Source organism: Hyla sarda, chromosome 3 (genome assembly GCF_029499605.1).
Source record: "Hyla sarda isolate aHylSar1 chromosome 3, aHylSar1.hap1, whole genome shotgun sequence".
Taxonomy (NCBI): domain Eukaryota; kingdom Metazoa; phylum Chordata; class Amphibia; order Anura; family Hylidae; genus Hyla; species Hyla sarda.
The window spans coordinates 447,339,437-447,366,579 of record NC_079191.1 but is presented as its reverse complement, the minus strand read 5'-3'; the positions used below and the strand labels follow the sequence as shown (position 1 = coordinate 447,366,579).

The window sequence follows — 27,143 nt, the reverse complement described above, 5'->3', positions numbered from 1 at the left end:
TCTCTATATACAGTGTTAGTTTGGGGGTATACCCTGTGTATTATGTGTATATGTTGCTGTATCCTCCTCTCTAATCTCTATATACAGTGTTAGTTTGGGGGTATACCCTGTGTATTATGTGTATATGTTGCTGTATCCTCCTCTCTAATCTCTATATACAGTGTTAGTTTGGGGGTATACCCTGTGTATTATGTGTATATGTTGCTGTATCCTCCTCTCTAATCTCTATATACAGTGTTAGTTTGGGGGTATACCCTGTGTATTATGTGTATATGTTGCTGTATTCTCCTCTATAATCTCTATATACAGTGTTAGTTTTGGGGTATACCCTGTGTATATGTTGCTGTATCCTGTTCATGGTTACATTTATTTTTTAATCCTTCTCCTTCCATCCCCTCCTCAGGGCTCCCCCTGGACTGTGTGGTGATGGGCTGACCTTCATGTCTCCAGGGGTCCTCATTGTCTTCTGAGCCGCGCTCCCCATCCTCAGTGAGTATAGCGCCATCCTGAGTCTGTATAGTAGTATTATGTCTGTGCACATTATATCCACCGTCTAAGACCTGGAAAAGCTTTCAAACCAGCATGGAGCACAGTTCAGACTGGAGTCTCACCACAGCTACAGGGGACGTTACTTCACCCACTCACTGCAGGCTGGAGCCCAGTTTAGTAAAATCAAGAAACATTATTATTTCCACATTAAAATCTTAGTTTCCAGGACACATCAATAATAAAGGAAAACAGATACAAATACAAAAAGATACCTCAAGACTTCTCTTCAAATACTGACAATTTGTGGCACCACTACAAACATCTGGGGAAATTGTCTTCACGTAGGTCCCGGACAGGCGTCTTTGCGTAGGTTCCGGACAGGCGTCTATGTGTGGGTCCCGGACAGGCGTCTATGTGTGGGTCCCGGACAGGCGTCTATGTGTGGGTCCCGGACAGGCGTCTATGTGTGGGTCCCGGACAGGCGTCTATGTGTGGGTCCCGGACAGGCGTCTATGTGTGGGTCCCGGACAGGCGTCTATGTGTGGGTCCCGGACAGGCGTCTATGTGTGGGTCCCGGACAGGCGTCTATGTGTGGGTCCCGGACAGGCGTCTATGTGTGGGTCCCGGACAGGCGTCTATGTGTGGGTCCCGGACAGGCGTCTATGTGTGGGTCCCGGACAGGCGTCTATGTGTGGGTCCCGGACAGGCGTCTATGTGTGGGTCCCGGACAGGCGTCTATGTGTGGGTCCCGGACAGGCGTCTATGCGTGGGTCCCGGACAGGCGTCTTTGCGTGGGTCCCGGACAGGCGTCTTTGCGTGGGTCCCGGACAGGCGTCTTTGCGTAGGTCCCGGACATGCGTCTATGCGTGGGTCCCGGACAGGCGTCTATGCGTGGGTCCCGGACAGGCGTCTTTGCGTGGGTTCCGGACAGGCGTCTATGCGTAGGTCCCGGACAGGCGTCTATGCGTAGGTCCCGGACAGGCGTCTATGCGTAGGTCCCGGACAGGCGTCTATGTGTAGGTCCCTGCCTAAACGGTGACTCCTCAACTAGAAAACGCTCCCTACTCTGGAATAAGTGCAGGGACGTCTCAGGTGAAAACAACAAACTACGCACAATACAGTAAAGGTCAGGGAGAAACTGTCAGTACACAATAGGTTAAACTGCACAGGATTCTGAACCCAGAGGGAAACAAACAAACAGTAATTGGATAGTCAGCAAGCTGGATCAAAAAGCCAAGAGGACCACAGAAATCAAATAGCAAAGGGTTAACAAATACCAGAGCCAAAGTCACAGAACCAGAACACAGAATCAGATGCAGGATAAAGCTACAGAGGAGACTCTACTACAAGCAAAGACTTAAGGACATTGCAGACTTAAATAGCCAGAGCAGGAGGGTGTGGACGTAAAAGTGACACCTCATTGGCCAGAGAAACACCAGACAGGATAGGCCAAGGCGTCACCAGAGCAACCACAAGCTTTTCCAGAGACTAGAAAGGTTTAACCCTTTGGGCAAAACTAGGTTGTGTCGTTACACTGGACAGGCGTGTTCGTTTAGGTTCCAGACAGGCGTCTTTGCGTAGGTTCCAGACAGGCGTCTTTGCGTAGGTTCCAGACAGGCGTCTTTGGGTAGGTTCCAGACAGGCGTCTTTGGGTAGGTTCCAGACAGGCGTCTTTGGGTAGGTTCCAGACAGGCGTCTTTGGGTAGGTTCCAGACAGGCGTCTTTGCGTAGGTTCCAGACAGGCGTCTTTGCGTAGGTTCCGGACAGGCGTCTTTGCGTAGGTTCCGGACAGGCGTCTTTGCGTAGGTTCCAGACAGGCGTCTTTGCGTAGGTTCCAGACAGGCGTCTTTGCGTAGGTTCCAGACAGGCGTCTTTGCGTAGGTTCCAGACAGGCGTCTTTGCGTAGGTTCCAGACAGGCGTCTTTGCGTAGGTTCCAGACAGGCGTCTTTGCGTAGGTTCCAGACAGGCGTCTTTGGGTAGGTTCCAGACAGGCGTCTTTGCGTAGGTTCCAGACAGGCGTCTTTGCGTAGGTTCCAGACAGGCGTCTTTGCGTAGGTTCCAGACAGGCGTCTTTGCGTAGGTTCCAGACAGGCGTCTTTGCGTAGGTTCCGGACAGGCGTCTTTGCGTAGGTTCCGGGCAGGCGTCTTTGCGTAGGTTCCGGGCAGGCGTCTTTGCGTAGGTTCCGGGCAGGCGTCTTTGCGTAGGTTCCGGACAGGCGTCTTCTTGTAGGTTCTGGCAGGCGTCTTCTTGTAGGTTCTGGCAGGCATCCTCGTGTAGGTTCCGGACAGGCGTCTTTGCGTAGGTTCCGGACAGGCGTCTATGCGTAGGTCCCGGACAGGCGTCTATGCGTAGGTCCCGGACAGGCGTCTATGTGTAGGTCCCGGACAGGCGTCTATGTGTAGGTCAGCAAGCTGGATCAAAAAGCCAAGAGGACCACAGAAATCAAATAGCAAAGGGTTAACAAATATCAGAGCCAAAGTCACAGAACCAGAACACAGAATCAGATGCAGGATAAAGCTACAGAGGAGACTCTACTACAAGCAAAGACTTAAGGACATTGCAGACTTAAATAGCCAGAGCAGGAGGGTGTGGACGTAAAAGTGACACCTCATTGGCCAGAGAAACACCAGACAGGATAGGCCAAGGCGTCACCAGAGCAACCACAAGCTTTTCCAGAGACTAGAAAGGTTTAACCCTTTGGGCAAAACTAGGTTGTGTCGTTACACTGGACAGGCGTGTTCGTTTAGGTTCCAGACAGGCGTCTTTGCGTAGGTTCCAGACAGGCGTCTTTGCGTAGGTTCCAGACAGGCGTCTTTGGGTAGGTTCCAGACAGGCGTCTTTGGGTAGGTTCCAGACAGGCGTCTTTGCGTAGGTTCCAGACAGGCGTCTTTGCGTAGGTTCCAGACAGGCGTCTTTGCGTAGGTTCCGGACAGGCGTCTTTGCGTAGGTTCCGGACAGGCGTCTTTGCGTAGGTTCCAGACAGGCGTCTTTGCGTAGGTTCCAGACAGGCGTCTTTGCGTAGGTTCCAGACAGGCGTCTTTGCGTAGGTTCCAGACAGGCGTCTTTGCGTAGGTTCCAGACAGGCGTCTTTGCGTAGGTTCCAGACAGGCGTCTTTGCGTAGGTTCCAGACAGGCGTCTTTGCGTAGGTTCCGGACAGGCGTCTTTGCGTAGGTTCCGGACAGGCGTCTTTGCGTAGGTTCCGGACAGGCGTCTTTGCGTAGGTTCCAGACAGGCGTCTTTGCGTAGGTTCCAGACAGGCGTCTTTGCGTAGGTTCCAGACAGGCGTCTTTGCGTAGGTTCCGGACAGGCGTCTTTGCGTAGGTTCCAGACAGGCGTCTTTGCGTAGGTTCCAGACAGGCGTCTTTGCGTAGGTTCCGGACAGGCGTCTTTGCGTAGGTTCCGGACAGGAGTCTTTGCGTAGGTTCCGGACAGGCGTCTTTGCGTAGGTTCCGGACAGGCGTCTTTGCGTAGGTTCCGGACAGGCGTCTTTGCGTAGGTTCCGGGCAGGCATCTTTGTGTAGGACTAGAGATGGGAAGGACTGGATAAATTGGAAAAACAAAAATGGAATAAGGAATATGTTCTTTTATACTGATACGTAATCTGCTTATAACATATTCATCTATATAATATTTAGACCTTCATTCTCCAGTTTCACCTGAACGACAAGTAAATTCTGAAATACAATTCAAATACGGAGAATGCAAATTTTAATATGTATTTCTGTCTCTAGGTGGCGCTGCAGGGAAAAATGTTTGTTTTGGTTTGGTTGTGGCCGGACTCCATCTTGTTGGTATTACGGTAGATAATGGTTTCTGTTCTCTTAGATTGGCCTTAACTTACATGTATTCATCCCATATTGTGACACCTACCTGAATGTAATGGAGCGCTCTCCGCCATACCTACCTACCTGACTATAATGGAGCGCTCCCCGCCATACCTACCTACATGACTATAATAGAGCCCTCCCCGCCATACCTACCTGACTATAATAGAGCGCTTCCCGCCATACCTACCTGACTATAATGGAGTGCTCCCCGCCATACCTACCTGACTATAATAGAGCGCTCCCTGCCATACCTACCTACCTGACTATAATGGAGCGCTCCCCGCCATACCTACCTGACTATAATAGAGAGCTTCCCGCCATACCTACCTGACTATAATAGAGCGCTCCCCGCCATACCTACCTGACTATAATAGAACGCTCCCCGCCATACCTACCTGACTATAATAGAACGCTCCCCGCCATACCTACCTGACTATAATAGAGCGCTCCCCGCCATACCTACCTGACTATAATAGAACGCTCCCCGCCATACCTACCTGACTATAATAGAGCGCTCCCCACCATACATACCTGACTATAATAGAGCGCTCCCCACCATACCTACCTGACTATAATAGAGCGCTCCCCACCATACCTGCCTGACTATAATAGAACGCTCCCCGCCATACTTACCTGACTAATGGAGCACTCCCCACCATACCTACCTGACTATAATAGAGCGCTCCCCACCATACATACCTGACTATAATAGAGCGCTCCCCGCCATACCTACCTGACTATAATAGAGCGCTCCCCGCCATACTTACCTGACTATAATGGAGCACTCCCCACCATACCTACCTGACTATAATGGAGCACTCCCCACCATACCTACCTGACTATAGAACGCTTCCCTCCATACATACCTGACTATAATAGAGCGCTCCCTGCCATACCTACCTGACTATAATAGAGCGCTCCCTGCCATACCTACCTGACTATAATAGAGCGCTCCCTGCCATACCTACCTGACTATAATAGAACGCTCCCCACCATACCTACCTGACTATAGTAGAGCGCTCCCCACCATACCTACCTGACTATAATAGAGCACTCCCCACCATACCTACCTGACTATAATAGAGCGCTCCCTGCCATACCTACCTGACTATAATAGAGTGCTCCCCACCATTCCTACCTGACTATAATAGAACGCTCCCCGCCATACTTACCTGACTAATGGAGCACTCCCCACCATACCTACCTGACTATAATAGAGCGCTCCCCACCATACATACCTGACTATAATAGAGCGCTCCCCGCCATACCTACCTGACTATAATAGAGCGCTCCCCGCCATACTTACCTGACTATAATGGAGCACTCCCCACCATACCTACCTGACTATAATGGAGCACTCCCCACCATACCTACCTGACTATAGAACGCTTCCCTCCATACATACCTGACTATAATAGAGCGCTCCCTGCCATACCTACCTGACTATAATAGAGCGCTCCCTGCCATACCTACCTGACTATAATAGAGCGCTCCCTGCCATACCTACCTGACTATAATAGAACGCTCCCCACCATACCTACCTGACTATAGTAGAGCGCTCCCCACCATACCTACCTGACTATAATAGAGCACTCCCCACCATACCTACCTGACTATAATAGAGCGCTCCCTGCCATACCTACCTGACTATAATAGAGTGCTCCCCACCATTCCTACCTGACTATAATAGAACGCTCCCTGCCATACCTACCTGACTATAATAGAGCGCTCCCCGCCATACCTACCTGACTATAATAGAGTGCTCCCCACCATTCCTACCTGACTACAATGGAGCACTCCCCACCATACCTACCCCATATTGTGACACCTACCTGGCTATAGTGGAGAGCTTCCTGCCATACCTACTGCATATTGTTATACCAACACCTAAAATTTTTACTGAACTTGGATCCAGCCTGCAGTGAGCCGTACAATTCACCCCAGACACCTTAAATCAGTGCAGATAAGACTCTCTTCACACCTTGTTTGCCCATTATTCCCATGAGTCCCCCCATAAAGATCTAGATGGACACAAGGACGCCTCCATTCTCTGTTAACAAGCAGAAATATTAAAATCATTAAGAAGTTAGACTCAAAGGTTACAGAACGTCTTCATTATCAGGTGATGGAAGATTTGGAGAATGTCAGCAAAAATATAGGTCCCCAGACATTGACCTTATATCTGGTGGCCCTGGCGATTCTGAGCCCCATATTTCCTGTGCAGTAATTTGTCCCAGTCCAAACCCCTCCCCTCCTTTATAATATCCTCGTATACCAGCAGTTTACATAGGACTAATCACCCTCTATATGTGTCTTACCCATCATCCACATGAGTGTAGTTGTAGCTGCGCTGCCATGTAACAATGTTTTACTTTGATTTTTAGAAGTAAAATGAAGCGACGCGCAGAGCGAGAGCTCCAGACCAGCAACCAGAAACAGAAGAAACGCTTCGAAGAACTGGGGCTCAACCTGAGCTCCACCTCTGATGATGACACCCAGTGCAGCAACCATGGCACCCAAGGTGAGGGAGAGTCCGGGACTATAATTCTCATTGCACCTTTATATTGTGCTGCTGAATCCTATAACATTTTACCGAACAATTATCCAATTTAGGACTGATTAAATAGTACAATAATAAAACTAAAAGGGGTACTCCGCCCCTAGACATTTTATCCCCTATTAAGCGGCTGGACCCCCGCAATCTCTATGCAGTCCCCTGGCGTTCTGAACATTATGTTCAAAATGCTGAGTTCGGGTGGTTGTGATGTCACGCACATTCATGTCTATTGGAGGGGGCATGACATGAATGAAGGGGGTGGGGCATGACACCCCTCCCATAGACATGAATGGAGGGGGCGGGGCACTCCTCCCATAGACATGAACCGAGGGGGCGGGGCACTCCTCCCATAGACATGAACCGAGGGGGCAGGGCACCCCTCCCATAGACAAGAATGGAGGGGGCGCGGCACCCCTCCCATAGACAAGAATGGAGGGGGCGCGGCACCCCTCCCATAAACAAGAATGGAGGGGGCGGGGTACCCCTCCCATAGACATGAATGGAGGGGGCGGGGTACCCCTCCCATAGACATGAATGGACAGGGCGGGCCACCCCTCCCATAGACATGAATGGACGGGGCGGGGTACCCTCCCGAGGGGGGGGGCGGGGTACCCTCCCATAGACGTGAATGGAGGGGGGGCACTCCTCCCATAGACGTGAATGGAGGGGGTGGGGCACCCCTCCCATAGACGTGAATGGAGGGGGCGGGGCACTCCTCCCATAGACATGAATGGACTGGGCGGGGCACTCCTCCCATAGACATGAATGGACAGGGCGGGCCACCCCTCCCATAGACATGAATGGACGGGGCAGGGTACCCTCCCATAGACGTGAATGGAGGGGGGGGGCACTCCTCCCATAGACTGTGAACGGAGGGGGCACCCCTCCCATAGACCGTGAACGGAGGGGGCGGGGGCACCCCTTCCATAGACCGTGAACGGAGGGGGCGGGGGCACCCCTCCCATAGACCTTGAACGGAGGGGGGCAGGGGCACCTACCGACAGGCAATGGCCAGCAGCTGAACCTCCCCACAGGCAATGGCCAGCAGCTGAACCTCCCCACAGGCAATGGCCAGCAGCTTACCCTCCTCACAGGCAGATAGCAATAAATGCAGAAGAAGCTATTAACACATTATCCATCTACCTGCATTTAATGCTCTAATGGAGTTATCCCAAGATTACAGCTATCACTCACCTATCCAGGGGAGTGACACTGCAGCACCACTCACTTTATATGGGGCAAAGATGGCTGCTTATAAATGTAACCTCTCTGCTTTTCTGTCTACTTTCCAGAGTCCTCCACAAGTGGCACAGGCTCGGACAGCGATTGTGATGAGAAGAGACCAGTGTTTGGGTCCGCGGGTAATGACAGCACCTCAGATCCGCTGGCAGAGGGAACGTCTTCTCGCTACCACATGTTTAACAGCGTCTCCCAGAAGCTCATGGTAAGTGATGGTTTCCATAGATATTTCCTAAAGGGGGATATATCATACCTAAAAACGTATTATCTATCCGCAGGAGAGGGGATAAGTTTTATATCGCGGGGGGTCCGACCTCTGGGACCCACCGCAATCTCCTGTACGGGGCCCCGGGAACAGGGCGTGCTATGTGCAGGGGTCGACACGCTACATTCCCGGGAAGAGCCGGGGCGTACAGGAAATCTTGGTGGGTCCCAGCGGTCAGACCCACCATGATCTTAAATTTCTTGTCTGGCTCCATTGGGGGATGCAGAGACCGTGGGTTTATGATGCTGCCACAAGGAGGTGCTGACACAAGGCAACAAAAGAAGTCGGCCCCTCGCAGCAGGATATACCCGACTCCTACAGTTTTAGCTTAGTGTTTCCCCCCTCTCTGTCTATCTCCAACCTGGCGCGGGTTTTCCGTACTGTGGTGACTGCCTTGGAGAGGCTCACTCACCTTCCCCTGATCACTGTTTTGGGTGATCTCAAGCGCCTTAGGGTTTTCTCCTCTGGTTCCTCTCGGGAATCCAAAGCTCGAGACAGGCGCTCTACTCATAGGACTCACTCCTCTTCCCTGGCCCCCCCCGTAAGCGCTCCTGCTCTAAGGGTCGCTCTCCTGATCGCCGTTCTAGGTCTGCGTGCCAGGTCCGTTTCGCCTTTATCCAAGGCTGCCTCCACCCACTCCCACTCTCCTGGGGAGCTGGAAGATGAGGTGTCAGGTTCTGCCTCTGATCCAGAGGACCGAGCCAGCACGTCCGACATGGTAGACAACTTGGTCTCTGCCATCAGGGACACCTTTCATCTAGAGGACTCCGGAACTTCGGACCCAGGAGCAGAAGTTTCCTTTCATTGCTTCTGTCGCTCTCCTAAGGTATTCAGCTCTCATGCTGAATTTGACACCTTACTGGAAACAGCATGGAAGCATCCAGGCAAACTCTTTCAAGAGACTAAGAGGGTTCAGGTGCAGTTTCCATTTGCCCAGGACCTCATTGCGAAATGGACATCTCCACCGACTGTATCCTCTGGTTTCCTTTCTGTGAAAAGCGACTACTCTGCCTTTGGCGAATGCAGCATGGCTTAAGGACCCGGGGGACAAGAGGATTGAAAATTTGGCCAAATTCGCCTTTGAAGCAGCAGGTTTATCTTTGCTTCCTGTCTTCTCTTCTGCTTGGGTGTCCCAAAGCCCTCTCTGTCTTGGCTTCCCAGCTCTGCCAGGGCATTTTGTCTGGGGCCCCTTCTGAAGATTTGGCAGATTTTGCACTTCAACTCTCCAATGCTGGAGACTATTTATGCTCTGCTTCTATGCAGTCTATCCATTGTATGGCTTTTGCCACAGGTGATCTATTGGCGTTGCTCCATGTGACTCAAGGCCTGGGAGGCCGATGCCGCTTCCAAGAAATCTCTTACTGAGCTTCCTTTTGCTGGGTCCCGACTTTTCGGGAAACGCCTGGATGAGATTATCTCTGAGGTCACTGGAGGTTAGAGCTCCTTATTACTGCAGAATAAGTCTCGCCGTACCGATTCCCGCAGGAAGTCAACCTCCTTTCAGTCCTTTGGCTCAGGTCGGGCGACCAGACCTGTGCCCTCACAGGATAAGAAGGTTTCTTCCTTCAAGGCCCGTCCCTCCTGGAAATCGGTTAACAGTTCCGTCCGTTTTGCGGCCAAGTCGGGCACCCGTAAGCCTCCCTCCACCTGAAGGGACACCCCCACCCGAATGCTCTTCTTAGGTTGGTGGTCGTTTGTCCCTTTTTTCCGGGATGTTTGGTCTGCCCACGTGCAGTATTTTTGGGTCCGAGATGCTATCGGATCGAGTTTGCTTCCTTTCCAAGGGATCGCTTTTTTCGATCCCGCCCTCCTCGTTCCCCTTCCTTAGCAGCGGCTTTTCGGGTTGCACTTCGGACCCTTCCCACTCAGGGAGTGATCGACCCAGTTCCTCCCAAGGAGCGTTTTTCTGATTTCTGTTCAAACCTGTTCATTGTCCCCAAGAAAGGGGGTTTTATCCACGGCCCTGTATCTGAAGCTCCTCAACCGTCACCTACTTCTACGCCATTTCTGTATGGAGTCTCTCTATTCTGTAGTGGCATCCATGGATCAAGGGGAATTTCTTTCCTCAGTGGATATCCGAGATGCCAACCTTCACATCCCTATTTTTCCAGCACATCAGCCATTTTCAGTTTGTGTCCCTTCCTTCTTGCCTGGCCACGGCCCCAAGGGTCTTCACTAAGGTCCTGGCGGCAGTGATTGTCATCCTGTGAGCCCGGGTTGTGTCCGTGATCCCCTACCTGGACGACCTCCTGCTCAAGGCTCCACCCGCGGCCAAGAATCAAGATAGTCTTCGTCTCACTCTTCAGACTGTGTCACGTTTCGGCTGGGTGGTCAATCAAGACGAGTCCAACCTGACTCCCGCCCAGTGTCTGATCTTCCTGGGAATCCAGTTCGCCACCGCACGAATTTGGCCTCCACCAGACAAACGCTGTGCTCTGTCATCAGGAGTTCATATTCTCTGGCATCCTATTCCAGTTTCCATTTGGTTCTGCATGAAAGTCCTGGGTCGGATGCTTGAAGCCGTTCCCTTTGCCCAGTTTCATTGTCGGCCTCTTCACCTTTCTTTTCTGTCCTGGTGGGACAAGTCTCCGCTCTCCCTTGATCGCAGGATCATTCTTCCTCGCAGGACTCGCCAGTCCCTACTATGGTGGCTGCAGTCCCCTTTTTATCGACAGGGCCGATCCTTTCTGCCCCTCCACTGGCAGGTTATCAAGACTGATGCCTGTCTCATCGGTTGGGGGGGGGGGGGGGGGTGTTTTCAGGGATCGGACAGTCCAAGGCCTTTTGTCCTCCCAGGAAGCTCTCCTCCCCATCAACATCCTGGAACTTCGGGCAATTTATCTTTGCCTTCTCCATTGGGAGCGCCTTCTTCAGGACTGTCCTGTTTGTGTCTAGTCGGACAACTCCTTGGCTGTGGCATATGTCAATCGCCAGGCCGGCACTCGCAGCCCCGCAGCGATGGCTGAGGTCTCCAGGATCCTTCTCTGGGCGGAACTCAGAGTTCCCTCCATCTCTGCGATTCACATCCCGGGAGTGGAAAATTGGGAGGCGGACCTCCTCAGTCGCTCCTCGGCCGAACCCGGCAAGTGGTCTCTTCATCTAGAGGTGTTTGTGGAGATCTACAACCTCTGGGGCACTCTGGACGTGGACCTCTTTGTGTCCTGCCACAACTAGAAAGTTACTTGTTTTGTCGCGAAGTCCGGTCCTGTCCTTTTTGCCTAAGGTGATCTCCTCCTTTCACCTAAATGAGGATATCATCCTTCCGTCCTTTTGCCCAGCTCCGTCCCACCCCAGGGAACGTTTGCTCCATGTGCTTGATGTGGTACAGGCTGTTTGGAGTTACCTTTCAGTCACTTCTTCCTTTCGCCAGTGTGACTCTTTCTTTGTGCTTACGGAGGGACGTCGCAAGAGACTTCCTGCTTCTAAGACGACCATTTCACGGTGGATCCGTTCTGCCATTTCGAAAGCTTACTTCTGCAAAGGGAAGACTCCTCCTTTCCGGGTCTCAACTCTTTCCACTTGTTCCATCGGGGCCTCCTGGGCTCTCCACAACAGGACTTCGGTCTTGCAAATCTGTAAGGCGGCCAGCTGGTCGTCCTTACACCCGTTTACAAAATTTTACCGGGTACATACCTTTGCCTCCACTGATGCTGGTTTGGGTCCCAAGGTGTTGCACGCGGCTGTGGTCCAGCCTTCCACCTGATTTACTCGATTTTTTTCCCACCCAGGGGACTGCTTTGGTACGTCCCACGGGCTCTGTGTCCCCCAATGGAGCCAAAAGAGAAAAGTAGATTTTTGTGCTTACCATAAAATCTCTTTCTCAGAGGATCCATTGGGGGACACAACATCCACCCATTTGTTCTGGTGTCCTTGGTTCGGTTAATTTTTGTCTGTGGTTTCCTCGAACAGTTACTGTCTTTGCTTTACCTGTCGGTCCTCTCCTACTGCTTTGGGACTGATAAACTGATAGCTTAGGTGCCTGTGGGCGGGTATATTCTGCTGGGAGGGGCCGACTTCTTTAGTTGTCTAGGGTCAACCTCCTAGTGACAGCAGCATATACCCACGGTCTCTGTGTCCCCCAATGGATCCTCCGAGAGAGAGATTTTACGATAAGCATAAAAATCTACTTTTTTGTGATACTTATCCTTTACTAGTACCATACTAAACTGAACCCCCTTAAGGACACATCCTATTTTGGCCTTTATTTTGGTCAACACAATGAAAATTATACCCAATTTATAATTTTTTTAAATTATTTTACTTTAAAAAAAAATATCTAAAATTGTAAAAAAAAAATCTAAAAGTTTAACTTTATTTTGTATTTTTTTTTAAACAAAATCAGTATGCCTAAAATTGTCCTTTTCTGACACCTATAACTTTATTTATTTTTTCATATATGGAGATGTATGAGGATCATTTTTTTAACCCAGTGAATTATATTTTTATCAATACCATTCTGGTTTTGCTGGGACTTTTTGATCGCTTATTGATCTTATTTTTTATTTTTTTTAAATACACTTTTTACCATGCGGTATCATAAATGTTGTTTTTTAATAGTTTGGACAATTACGCATGCATCAATACCAAATATATTTTACTAATTATTTTATGTATTTTTGGGAAAGGGTGTAAAATGGGAAAAGATGGGTGGTTTTATCTTGTATTAGGGGAGGGTGTTTTTACATAATTTTAATTTTTATTTTTTATTTCACTTTTTAAGTTGTAATAGGGGACTGTTATATGCAATCATTAGTTTGCATTCATTGTATAATACTGTGCCTATGGCACACCATTATAGGGTGTGATTGGTGCTCTACTGGCTAAGCGGTTACAGGGACCCTACTGGCATTTTAGCTAATCGGACCCCCACAACATAGTTGTGGGGGTCCAATGAGCCCCAATATCTAGCCAGCTTGTATGATAAATTCCTTGAGATTCCATGATTAGCGTTAATCGTGGCATCTTTTTTTAAATTTTTTTTTTAAACAATTTGCTTTTATTCAGTAAAGAAAGAAAAAGGAGATAAACAATACATCATGTATATCAAACAGTAACAAAGTAGTCCGAACATGAAAGGCCAAGTGAATTGACATAGTCCGGATATACAGAACTGTCAATTACTTCATACAATAGTCACAAAGGCATTAATGCCTGGCTCAACAGGTTTGTCAGACATCTCGCTGCATATTATAAACGGCTTAAAGGGAATTGAGCCATAATACAAGAAGTGTTGAGTTTAATTCTGGCATCTTAAAAGTAAATGACTGGGAACAGTGCAGTTATGGTGATTATTTTTATTTTATTTTTTATTACCTTGGTTGGTGTTTTTTTTTTTTTTTTTTTTCTAACCAGGGTGGCTCCAGCTGTTGCAAAACTAAAACTCCCAGCATTCTTAGACAGCCAGCGGCTGTCCGGGCATGCTGGAAGTTGTAGTTTTGCAACAGCTGGAGGCCCCCCCTTGTTAGAAAACACTGACCTAGCAGGAGAAGTTTGCTACTTCCTCACTGATGTTACCATTGAACGTTGGGCAGCCCAGCACTGTTTATGCATTGCAACATTTGCCAGCCCAGCAATGTTTAAGCATTACAACATTGGGCAACCTAGCACTTTCTATGCATTATAACGTTGGGCAGCCTAGCACTGTTTATTCATTACAACAATGGGCAGCCTAGCACTTTTTATGCATTACAACATTGGGCAGCCTAGCACTGTTTATGCATTACAGCTTTTGGCAGCCTAGCACTGTGTATGCCTTTATAACATTGGGCAGCCTAGCACTGTTTATGCATTACAACATTGGGCAGCCTAGCACTGTGTATGTCTTTATAACATTGGGCAGCCTAACACTTTATATGCATTACAACTTTTGGCAGCCTAGCACTGTTTATGCATTACAAAATTGGGCAGCCTAACACTTTATATGCATTACAACACTGGGCAGCCTAGCACTGTTTATGCATTACAGAATTTGGTCTATGGTGTGTCATAACATTTAACCCTTTGCACATTTATTCAGAGATTTGGGGGGCTTAGAAGGGCCTCCTAGTGACCAATTAACTGATTATCACGCTTGCGACATTTCTGTTTTCTGGACTTTGCTGACTCCTATTTCTTCTCTTTCAGGCAAAGATGGGTTTCCGCGAGGGAGAAGGTTTGGGCAAGTTCGGACAGGGGCGAAAAGAGATTGTGGAGACCTCGAAGCAGAAAGGCCGCAGGGGCCTGGGTCTGATCCTGAAAGGGTTCGAGAAGGATCTGAACATTAACTGGAGGGACATGCCTGAGGTTAGTGGGGGGAGGGGAGAGGGGGGTGCATGTGGATGCTTAGGGACAGACCACTCTAACCTTCTCACTGATGTTCCAGGCAACGGCTTATGAAGAAGTCGAATGGTTCCCAGAATGCACCACAGAGATTCCTGATGCCGATGAGCTGGCCGACTGGATGATGGTGGGCAAGGTAAATGTTCATAATTGTCCTGTAGACTCGAATGAGGTTTTAAAGGGGTTATCCAGCAGGACGAAAACATAGATTCTTTATTTCTGATGCAGCGCCACTCTACGCCTCAGGTTGTGTGAGGTATTACAACTCATTTCCATTAAAGTGAATGAAGCTGAGTTTTTATACCTCACACAAACAGAGGACAGGGGTGGTGCTGTTTTTGTAAGAAAGCATCAGCGGGGGAGTCTGGGGGGGCGGAGGGTGCAGCATCTTTAGTGACATTTGATCCTGGGTACGTGATGCAGCGTCCCAGAAGGAGAGCTACAGTACCAGCTTTGTGTGCTATGTTAATATAAAAGCGGATGTAAATATCCATCTTGTTTAACCCCTTAGTGACCTCCCGCATCTCCCTGATGCATCCAGCGTTCATTTACAGCATTTGTAGCAGCGCCAGAGGCACGTGACATAACAGCAACGCCCCCTCACTGCAAGTCTAAGGTCGTCACGCCCCCTCCCATAGACGACTTGCATTGAGGGGGTGTGGCCGTCACGAGCCTCCGCCCCGCATCGCCAGTCATCCGGCACGGAGCGAAGTTTTCTCCGTGCACCAGATGTCTGGGGTGCCGCAGCCAAAATCTCGGGGGTCCCCAGTGGTGTGACCCCCTGTGATCAGACAATCTTATCCCTTATCCTTTGGATAGGGAATGAAATGTCTTGGGGCGGAGTACCCCTTTAACCTCTTAAGGACCCAGGGCGTATGGATACGCCCTCACACCCTGGGCCTTAAGGACCCAGGGCGTATCCATACGCCCTGGCGTTTTCTGGTCTCTGCCGCGCGCCGGGCAGAGATCGGAACTGGATGCCTGCTGAAATCCTTCAGCAGGCATCCAGGGCAAACGCCGAGGGGGGCCATGTAGGCCCCCCATATCGGCGATCGCCGCAAATCGCAAGGGAAATCGCCCTTGCGATCTGCGGCGATACCGGGCTGATCGGGTCTCTGGGACCCGACCGCCCGGTAATTTTGCATGATCCCGGCTGTCACAGACAACCAGGACCATGCTGGAGGCTAGAAGCGAGGTGGCAAGCCTGCCACCTCCTCCTATACCCTGCGATCCGTCGGTTAGTTAACCGACCAATCGCAAGAGGGGGGGCGGTTACTTCCTCCCGTCCTGCCCGGCCCCTGAAAGTCCGGAGAGGACGGGAGGAAGACCGGAGGACGCGGCGGGGGACGGGGGAGTGCTGGGGACCGGCCCCGGTACTTACCTCGTCCCTGAAGACCCGAATCCCGGCGTGAAGGCGGCGGCGACAGGTGAGTAGATCTTCAGCCGCGGTCGGGCCCTTTACAGCAATGCACGTCGCCGTAAAGCGACATGCATTGCTGTAATGGGACCCTGTAAACTACAACTCCCAGCATGCCCAGGCAGCCCTTGGCATCTGGGCATGCTGGGAGTTGCAGTTTTGCAACATCTGGAGGTCCACAGTTTGGAGACCACTGTGCCCTTCCAGATGTTGCAAAACTACACATCCTCAGCATGCCCTTACTGTCCAGGCATGCTGGGAGTTGTAGTTCTGTAACATCTGGCCCTTCAGATGTTGCAGAACTACAACTCCCAGCATGCCTGGACAGTTGGCATACTGGGAGTTGTAGTTTTGCAACATCTGGAAGGGCACAGATTGGGAACCACTGTATTAGTGGTCTGCAAACTGTAGTCCTCCAGATGTTGCAAAACTACAACTCCAAGCATGCTGGGAGTTGTAGTTCGGCAACATCTGGCGCTAAAGATGTTGCCGTACTACTTCCAGCATGCCTGAGAATGTTTGGGAGTTGTGGTTTTGCAACAGCTGGAGGCACACTGGTTGGGAAACATTGTCTGTTTCCTAACTCAGTGTTTCCCAACCCGTGTGCCTCCAGCTGTTGCAAAACTATAACTACCAGCATGCACTGATAGACTGTGCATGCTGGGAGTTGTAGTTTTGCAACAGCTGGAGGTCCCCCCCCCCCCCCTGTGATTGTACAGGGTACATTCACATGGGCAGGGGCTTACAGTGAGTATCAGGCTGCAAGTTTGCGATGCAGCAAATTTTGCGCGGCAGCTCAAACTCGCAGCGTGAAACTCGCTGTAACCCCCCGCCTGTGTGACTGTACCCTAAAAACACAACACTACACTAACACAAAATAAAATAAAAAGTAAAAAACACTACATATACTACACATACCCCTACACAGCCCCCCTCCCCTCCCCAATAAAAATGAAAAACGTCTGGTACGCCACTGTTTCCAAAATGGAGCCTCCAGCTGTTGCAAAACAACAACTCCCAGTATTGCCGGACAGCCGTTGACTGTCCAAGCATGCTGGGAGTTTTGCAACAGCTGGAGGCACCCTGTTTGGGAATCACTGGCGTAGAATACCCCTATGTCCACCCCTATGCAAATCCCTAATTCAGGCCTCAAATGCACATGGCGCTCTCTCTTTGGAGACCTGTCGTATTTCAAGGCAACAGTTTTGGGACACACATGGGGTATCGCCGTACTCGGGAGAAATTGCCTTACAAATTTTGGGGGGCTTTTTCTCCTTTCACCCCTTATGAAAATGTGAAGTTGGGGTCTACACCAGCATGTTAGTGTAAAAAAATTAATTTTTTACACTAACATGCTGGTGTTGCCCTATACTTTTCATTTTGACAAGAGGTAAAAGGGAAAAAAGCCCCCCAAAATTTGTAACGCAATTTCTCCCGACTACGGAGATACCCCATATGTGGGCGCAAAGTGCTCTGGGGGCGCACAACAAGGCCCAGAAGGGAGAGTGCACCATGTACATTTGAGGTGATTTGCACAGGGGTGGCTGATTGTTACAGCAGTTCTGACAAACGCAAAAAAAAAAAAAAAAAACACATGTGACCCCATTTCGGAAACTACACCCCTCACGGAATGTAATGAGGGGTGCAGTGAGAATTTACACCCCACTGGTGTCTGACAGATCTTTGGAACAGTGGGCTGTGCAAATTAAAAATGTTGTACAGACCACTGTTCCAAAGATCTGTCAGACACCAGTGGGGGGCAAATGCTCACTGTACCCCTTGTTACGTTCCTCAAGGGGTCTAGTTTCCAAAATGGTATGCCATGTGTGTTTTTTTTTTGCTGTTCTGGCACCATAGGGGCTTCCTAAATGCGACATGCCCCCCAAAAAGCCAAATATGACTCCTTCTCTTCTGAGCATTGTAGTTCGCTCGTAGTGCACTTCAGGTCCACTTATGGGGTACCTCCATACTCAGAAGAGATGGGATTTCAAATTTTGGGGGGTATTTTTTGCTATTAACCCTTGCAAAAACGTGAAATTTGGGGGGAAACACCCATTTTAATGAAATTTTTTTTTTTTTTAACGTATGCAAAAGTTGTGAAACCGCTGTGGGGTATTAAGGCTCGCTTTATTCCTTGTTACGTTCCTCAAGGGGTCTTGTTTCCAAAATGGTATGCCATGTGTTTTTTTTTTTTTTTTTGCTGTTCTGGCACCATAGGGGCTTCCTAAATGCAACATGCCCCCCAAAAACCATTTCAGAAAAACGTACTCTCTAAAATCCCCTTGTCGCTCCTTCGGTTCTGAGCCCTCTACTGCGCCCGCCGAACACTTTACATAGACATATGAGGTATGTGCTTACTCGAGAGAAATAAGTATAAATTTTCTCCTTTTACCCCTCGTAAAAATTCAAAAATTGGGTCTACAAGAACACGCGAGTGTAAAAAATGAAGATTGTGAATTTTCTCCTTCACTTTCCTGCTATTCCTGTGAAACACCTAAAGGGTTAAAAGGCTGACCGAATATCATTTTGTATACTTTGGGGGGTGTAGTTTTTATAATGGGGTCTTTTATCGGGTATTTCTAAGATGAAGACCCTTCAAATCCACTTCAATCTGAACTGGCCCCTGAAAAATAGTGAGTTTGAAAATTTTGTGGAAAATTGCTGCTGAACTTTGAAGCCCTCTGGTGTCTTCGAAAAGTCAAAACTTGTCAATTTTATGATGCAAACATAAAGTAGACATATTGTAGATGTGAAAAAAAATTTTAAATATTTTGAATATCCATTTTCCTTACAAGCAGAGAGCTTCAAAGTTAGAAAAATGCAAAATTTTCCAATTTTTCATAAAATTTTCACATTTTTCACCAAGAAATGATGCAAGTTACAATTTTTTTTACCACTATGTTAAAGTAGAATATGTCACGAAAAAACAATCTCGGAATCAGAAGGATAACTAAAAGCATTCCAGAGTTATTAATGTTTAAAGTGACAGTGTTCAGATGTGCAAAAAATGGCCGGGTCCTAAGGTGTAAAATGGCCGGGTCCTAAGGTGTAAAATGGCTGGGTCCTTAAGAGGGTAATGACCCAGCACTTTTTATTATTAAAAGAAACGTTTGGGAGCTGCTTTTTTCAAATAAATGTTATTTTTAAATGTATAACTTGTAAACGTGTAAAACACACAGTCTGAAAGGAATACATATATGACAGACATTGGGGCTTTCATTCATCTCCTGGCATCCATCAAAACCCATCGGCACCCTGCAGTCAATTTGTAGGTGTGAAAGGTTTACCATATATCAAATTAACTGGTATGGGTACGGAACCTACCGTTTAATACAAAACACAATACCCTTTTAAAATCTAACCTTTAATGAGATCTTTAATATAAAATATATAAACACCAATATGTGAAAATGGCGCTATTATAAGTAGTTTGTATGGTGTGCAAAAAATACAAATAAGTCAATGCGTGTTATCTAGTGTAGAATAATAACCTAGAAATATGCTTTAAAGGGGGACTCCGTCCCTAAGACATCTTATCCCCTATCTTTTTGAGCTGCACGCCACGCTGCCAGCTCACAAACTGCCTTGTGCCGACCACTGGGCCGGAGTATCATGACGTCACGCCCCGCCCCCGCTATGCAAGTCTATGGGAGGGGGCGTGACGGCCGTCACGCCCCCTCCCTTAGACTTGCATAGCGGGGGGGTGACATCACACGGGGGTGGAGTCGTGCCGTCACGATACTCCGTCCCCTTGGTCGGCACAAGGCAGTTTGTGAGCTGGCAGCGTGGAGTGCAGCTCAAAGAGGTGGGTGCCGAATGCAAGATTGCGGGGGTCCCCAGCGGCGGGACCACCGCGGTCAGACATCTTATCCACTATCCTTTGGATAGGAGATAAGATGTCTTAGGGCCGGAGAACCCCTTTATCCACACTCAGAGTAAATACTGACCCCAAATAGTATGTAAAAAGGGGGTATTATATTGGGTGTAGTATAAATGCATATACATTAAGGAGCAATAGTCGGAATAATCACATATGCAAGTACCAATCAAATAAAGATTAGATAATATAATATAAAAGGTCATTCATGATTTAGCAGAGGCGAAGAACAGATGGATACAGCAGGAGCCAGCAATAGAACACATTCTGGTAGGGGAACAATACATATAATATGCAAGATTATCAAATTGTTGTCCCTAACATGCTGCTCCTAAACGTACCCTGCCTAACAGTGGAGGATGAGCCCCCACTTCAAACATAGGCTGTCCATTTTAGGACCCTAAAACACCCTAATTGACAATACCTTATAATTGCCCTAATGATGATGCATCACCATTTACAAATCTACAAATAAATAAAAAATATTTTGGCTTCCTCAACGCGTTTCCCCATTTAAGAGAACATCAGGGTTCTTCAGGAGGTAGTCAGCTGATAGAAAAATAGAAGCTATACAGGGAAAAAGATGTAGCACGTGAAATGCATGATACCAGACTGCATCCCTGTAGCTGAGGTGCACATAGATGCCGTGTGTCCCTCTGTAGGCGTGACAGAGGGCGAGGCGGAGTGCCATTCTGCGGGAAGTCACAGTTAGTATTCAAACTTTTATCAAGGGTTTGTGATTTTAATGACATTTCTATGTTTTAAGTAGGTCCAGAAGGGATGACATAGATAGGTAGTGTAGTAACAGGTTGTCAGCTTACACTCTCTACTGCCATCTTGTGTTTCAGCGGAAGCTGATCATCGACGACGAGACCGAGTTCTGCCAAGAGCCCCTCCTCCGAAGCCTTCTAGAATGCAAGGTCAGAATCCCCTCACCGTCTAAGCTACACGACTGTCAGTGTTAATTAAACAGAGAAGTAGCAAGACGGAAAGAAGTCGCACTCACCCGGACTGTAGTTGCAACTACAGTCCGGGTGAGTGCGACTTCTTTCCGTCTTGCTACTTTTCCATATTTGAAGCTATGCTTGTTTATGAATGTTTGCACCCGAAGACGCCACACAGAGCTGTTCTACGGGACTATCGGTAGCACATAGAGCAGTGCCTGGTATATCTGTATTTCAAGTGTGTTAATAAAACAGAGACTTCTGGGAATTATGTTCCTAGGACTGCTGTAAAGTATGTAGTGTTGAAAGGGACTACAAGAGTCAGCAGTTTTAGCGACCCTCTTCATTTTATCTTTACACACTCATTAAAGCGTACCTGTCATAATTCAAAAATGTTTTAAAAAAAGTTAGTACCTATTCCGGATCATGTACATATCATGTTTGTGTCTAGAACCTGTATATCCCTAACAAATAGCATTTATATGTTGCTCACTTGCTTTGTGTTTTTGCCTTGTGGAGGGGGCGTGTCGATCTCTCTCCCTCACTGTGGATGACTCAGTCTGGAAATCACTGCACTCTGTAACCTTTTCATCTCTGGGCAGACTGCAAATCACTGCACAGTAGTTTTTATGCATTCATGTTCTATCTGTTCCTAGTAAAGCTGGATACCAATCAACATAGCTGTCACTATGTGTGTCATTCTGTTTTCACAGACTCCTGAATGTCTGATCAGTTTCTTTGTCATTAAGGAGTCAGAGAAAGCTTTGGTGGTTTAAGCATGCTGGGAGTTGTAGTCTTTCAACAGCTTGAGCTGCAGTGTTTGTAAAGCACTATGTTAGAGCAGTGTTGCCTGTAGCTATTGCAAAACTACAACTCCCAGCATGCCCACACATCCTTTGTCTGTAGTTTTGCAAGAGCTGGAGGCACACAGCTGGAGAATACACAGCTCTAACACAGAGTTTTACAAAGATTGTACTCCCAGCTGTTGCAAAACTACAACTACCATCATGGGAGTTGTAGGTTAGGAACAGCTAAAGGCTGTAGTGGTGCAATGGTGATCTCCTATCCTGGATACCAACACACTTTATGGCCAGTATCCAGTATGCTGCAAAATACAGAGTAGTCTGTCTGCATAAAGACAGATGACGCCCTAGTGGCGGCTATTTTCATTTTTTTTATTTCCTGTTTCTGTGCCCTATTCCAATTACAATCCCCAGGATGGATCCCTTGTTTGTAGGTGGGAAGTGACTTATCTCTCTCCCACACATCCGTCACCCCACCCATTGCAGCACAGCTGAGCCCCCTTCCAGTTGTGCTGTGCTTGAAACTACAATTCCAATTACAATTGAAGCACAGACATGCTCCCTTTGAACCCCTAACTTGTGATGTAATGTCTCACCCCACACTGAAACCTGGGAAAACCAGACAACACTCATTTTGTATGTTCCTAAAAATGAACATTGGGGCAAAGATCACATAAGAGTTGGGAGACCATCCATCAAACACAGGTACAGACACTATATTATGAGCTACACTTACATTACAGCCCCTGTAGCACAGTCAAATTAAAAATATTCCAAAATACCCCTTTAATATTTAGTCTTTTACTACAGAATGCATTTGACGAGTTGGAAGGGGAGGAAATGAGAAGAGCCCGGACGCGCTCCAACCCTTACGAGATGATCCGCGGGGTCTTCTTCCTAAACAGGTCGGCGTTGCTTGTATCTCACGTCCCCTACATAAAAATCTGAAGGGTTTGTTCACACTGCAGGATTTTCTACAAGTTTCCCGCTGTGGATTTTAGCCGTGGTAGATTTTCCTCAGCGAAAAGCCTACAGCAGATTACGTTGACTTCAATGGGGTCTGCTGAAGAAAATCCGCTGCAACTAAAACCCACAGAGGGAAACATGCAGAGGATCTGAATAGTGCAGCACAGCTGAGCTGCGTCCTGTCTGACAGTCTGGTTGCCACATTATAACATCAGTGTTTCTGATGTTTCTAGGCAACAAATCTTTAGCATGGTTACTAAGCATCTTTTACTTCTGAGGTTGCTAGGCAATGAATCCTTAAAGGGGTACTCCACCCCTAGACATCTTATCCCCTATCCAAAGAATTAGATCTCGAACTCGGCACCCCAGACATCCGGTACATGGAGGGAACCTCGCTCCATACCGGATGACTGGCGATGTGGGGCGGAGGCTTGTGACATCACAGTCATGCCCCGCCCCGCTCGTGATGTCATGCGCATGCCCCGCCCCGCTCGTGATGTCACGGCCATGCCCCGCCCCGCTCATGATTTCACAGCCATGCCCCGCCCCGCTCGTGATGTCACGCGCATGCCCCCTCAATGCAAGTCTATGGGAGGGGGCGTGATGGTAGTCACGCCCCCTCCTACAGACTTGCATTGAGGGGGCGTGGTCGTGACGTCACGAGCCTCCACCGCTGAACCCAACGCTTTAAACCAATTCTGGGTGCAGCACTGAGACTGAGGGGTCCCGCCTTTGGATTGGGGATAAGATGTCTAGGGGTGGAGTACCCCTTTAATGAAGATCATGAGGTCTTGGGTTGCATGGTTGCTAAGGAATTATTGCCTAGCAACCACTGAGTTTAGAAGATGTTACAATTAATCCTTAACAACCAGACCCACCTCAGTTCACTCTAGGGTGGTTACTAAGCATTCATTGCCTAGAAACCATAAGGTCATGAAGACGTAACAGTGAATCCTTAGCAACCAGAACCCCCCTATGTAATCTTAGATGGTCTGGTTGCTAAGGATATACTGCACAGCAACTTGAAAAGGAACCAGATGATCTTAGATTACTTAGATACGGGGTGTTTTGGTTCTTCAGGATTCATTGTTATATCCTCGTGACTTCTATGGTTGCTAGGCAATTAATCTTTAGCAACCAAGACCATCTTAGATCACTTAGTACTGGGGATGATGCAGGGTGAACCCCTCGTCATTCTCTGCATTTAACTTTTTCTGTAACCATGTTTTATACAAATAGTCAAGGGAAGATGCCTATATTAGTACATGACCCCATCAGTGACCCCTATATTAGTACATGACCCCATCAGTGACGTCTATATTAGTACATGACCCCATCAGTGACCCCTATATTAGTACATGACCCCATCAGTGACGTCTATATTAGTACATGACCCCATCAGTGACCCCTATATTAGTACATGACCCCATCAGTGACCCCTATATTAGTACATGACCCCATCAGTGACCCTTATATTAGTACATGACCCCATCAGTGACCCCTATATTAGTATATGACCCCATCAGTGACCCCCTATATTAGTACATGACCCCATCAGAGACCCCTATATTAGTACATGACCCCATCAGTGACGCCTATATCAGTACATGACCCCATCAGTGACCCCTATATTAGTACATGACCCCATCAGTGACCCCTATATTAGTACATGACCCCATCAGTGACCCCTATATTAGTACATGACCCCATCAGTGACCCCTATATTAGTACATGACCCCATCAGTGACCCCTATATTGGTACATGACCCCATCAGTGACCCCTATATTAGTACATGACCCCATCAGTGACCCCTATATTAGTACATGACCCCATCAGTGACCCCTATATTAGTACATGACCCCATCAGTGACGTCTATATTAGTACATGACCCCATCAGTGACCCCTATATTAGCACATGACCCCATCAGAGACCCCTATATTAGTACATGACCCCATCAGTGACCCCTATATTAGTACATGACCCCATCAGTGACCCCTATATTAGTACATGACCCCATCAGTGACCCCTATATTAGTATATGACCCCATCAGTGACCCCCTATATTAGTACATGACCCCATCAGTGACCCCTATATTAGTACATGACCCCATCAGTGACGTCTATATTAGTACATGACCCCATCAGTGACCCCTATATTAGCACATGACCCCATCAGAGACCCCTATATTAGTACATGACCCCATCAGTGACCCCTATATTAGTACATGACCCCATCAGTGACCCCTATATTAGTACATGACCCCATCAGTGACCCCTATATTAGTATATGACCCCATCAGTGACCCCCTATATTAGTACATGACCCCATCAGTGACCCCTATATTAGTACATGACCCCATCAGTGACCCCTATATTAGTACATGACCCCATCAGTGACCCCTATATTAGTACATGACCCCATCAGTGACCCCTATATTAGTACATGACCCCATCAGTGACCCCTATATTGGTACATGACCCCATCAGTGACCCCTATATTAGTACATGACCCCATCAGTGACCCCTATATTAGTACATGACCCCATCAGTGACCCCTATATTAGTACATGACCCCATCAGTGACGTCTATATTAGTACATGACCCCATCAGTGACCCCTATATTAGTACATGACCCCATCAGTGACCCCTATATTAGTATATGACCCCATCAGTGACCCCCTATATTAGTACATGACCCCATCAGTGACCCCTATATTAGTACATGACCCCATCAGTGACCCCTATATTAGCACATGACCCCATCAGAGACCCCTATATTAGTACATGACCCCATCAGTGACCCCTATATTAGTACATGACCCCATCAGTGACCCCTATATTAGTACATGGCCCCATCAGTGACCCCTATATTAGTACATGACCCCATCAGTGACGTCTATATTAGTACATGACCCCATCAGTGACCCCTATATTAGCACATGACCCCATCAGTGACCCCTATATTAGTACATGACCCCATCAGTGACCCCTATATTAGTACATGACCCCATCAGTGACCCTTATATTAGTACATGACCCCATCAGTGACCCCTATATTAGTATATGACCCCATCAGTGACCCCCTATATTAGTACATGACCCCATCAGTGACCCCTATATTAGTACATGACCCCATCAGTGACGCCTATATCAGTACATGACCCCATCAGTGACCCCTATATTAGTACATGACCCCATCAGTGACCCCTATATTAGTACATGACCCCATCAGTGACCCCTATATTAGTACATGACCCCATCAGTGACCCCTATATTAGTACATGACCCCATCAGTGACCCCTATATTGGTACATGACCCCATCAGTGACCCCTATATTAGTACATGACCCCATCAGTGACCCCTATATTAGTACATGACCCCATCAGTGACCCCTATATTAGTACATGACCCCATCAGTGACGTCTATATTAGTACATGACCCCATCAGTGACCCCTATATTAGCACATGACCCCATCAGAGACCCCTATATTAGTACATGACCCCATCAGAGACCCCTATATTAGTACATGACCCCATCAGTGACCCCCTATATTAGTACATGACCCCATCGGTGACCCCTATATTAGTACATGGCCCCATCAGTGACCCCTATATTAGTACATGACCCCATCGGTGACCCCTATATTAGTACATGACCCCATCGGTGACCCCCTATATTAGTACATGACCCGATTAGTGACGTCTATATTAGTACATGACCCCATCAGTGACCCCTATATTAGTACATGACCCCATCAGTGACCCCTATATTAGTACATGACCCCATCAGTGACCCCTATATTAGTACATGACCCCATCAGTGACGTCTATATTAGTACATGACCCCATCAGTGACGTCTATATTAGTACATGACCCCATCAGTGACGTCTATATTAGTACATGACCCCATCAGTGACCCCTATATTAGTACATGACCCCATCAGTGACCCCTATATTAGTACATGACCCCATCAGTGACCCCTATATTGGTACATGACCCCATCAGTGACCCCTATATTAGTACATGACCCCATCAGTGACCCCTATATTAGTACATGACCCCATCAGTGACCCCTATATTAGTACATGACCCCATCAGTGACGTCTATATTAGTACATGACCCCATCAGTGACCCCTATATTAGCACATGACCCCATCAGAGACCCCTATATTAGTACATGACCCCATCAGTGACCCCTATATTAGTACATGACCCCATCAGTGACCCCTATATTAGTACATGACCCCATCAGTGACCCCTATATTAGTACATGACCCCATCAGTGACCCTTATATTAGTACATGACCCCATCAGTGACGTCTATATTAGTACCTGACCCCATCAGTGACCCCTATATTAGTACATGACCCCATCAGTGACCCCTATATTAGCACATGACCCCATCAGAGACCCCTATATTAGTACATGA

The 27,143-nt window shown here is 48.0% G+C and overlaps 1 protein-coding gene across 1 annotated transcript in view; it reads left to right on the top strand.

The window, feature by feature from the left end:
- Positions 1-400: 400 nt before the first annotated feature.
- Positions 401-27,143, top strand: part of CMTR1 (cap methyltransferase 1) — a 61,243-nt gene continuing 34,500 nt past the window's right edge. The window contains exons 1-7 of the mRNA XM_056568673.1: positions 401-489; positions 6,704-6,840; positions 8,169-8,320; positions 14,504-14,662; positions 14,742-14,834; positions 20,841-20,912; positions 22,550-22,644. Of these exons, the coding sequence (XP_056424648.1) occupies positions 6,711-6,840; positions 8,169-8,320; positions 14,504-14,662; positions 14,742-14,834; positions 20,841-20,912; positions 22,550-22,644 (701 nt within the window). The 5' untranslated portion in view covers positions 401-489; positions 6,704-6,710. The remainder of the gene's footprint in view (positions 490-6,703; positions 6,841-8,168; positions 8,321-14,503; positions 14,663-14,741; positions 14,835-20,840; positions 20,913-22,549; positions 22,645-27,143) is intronic.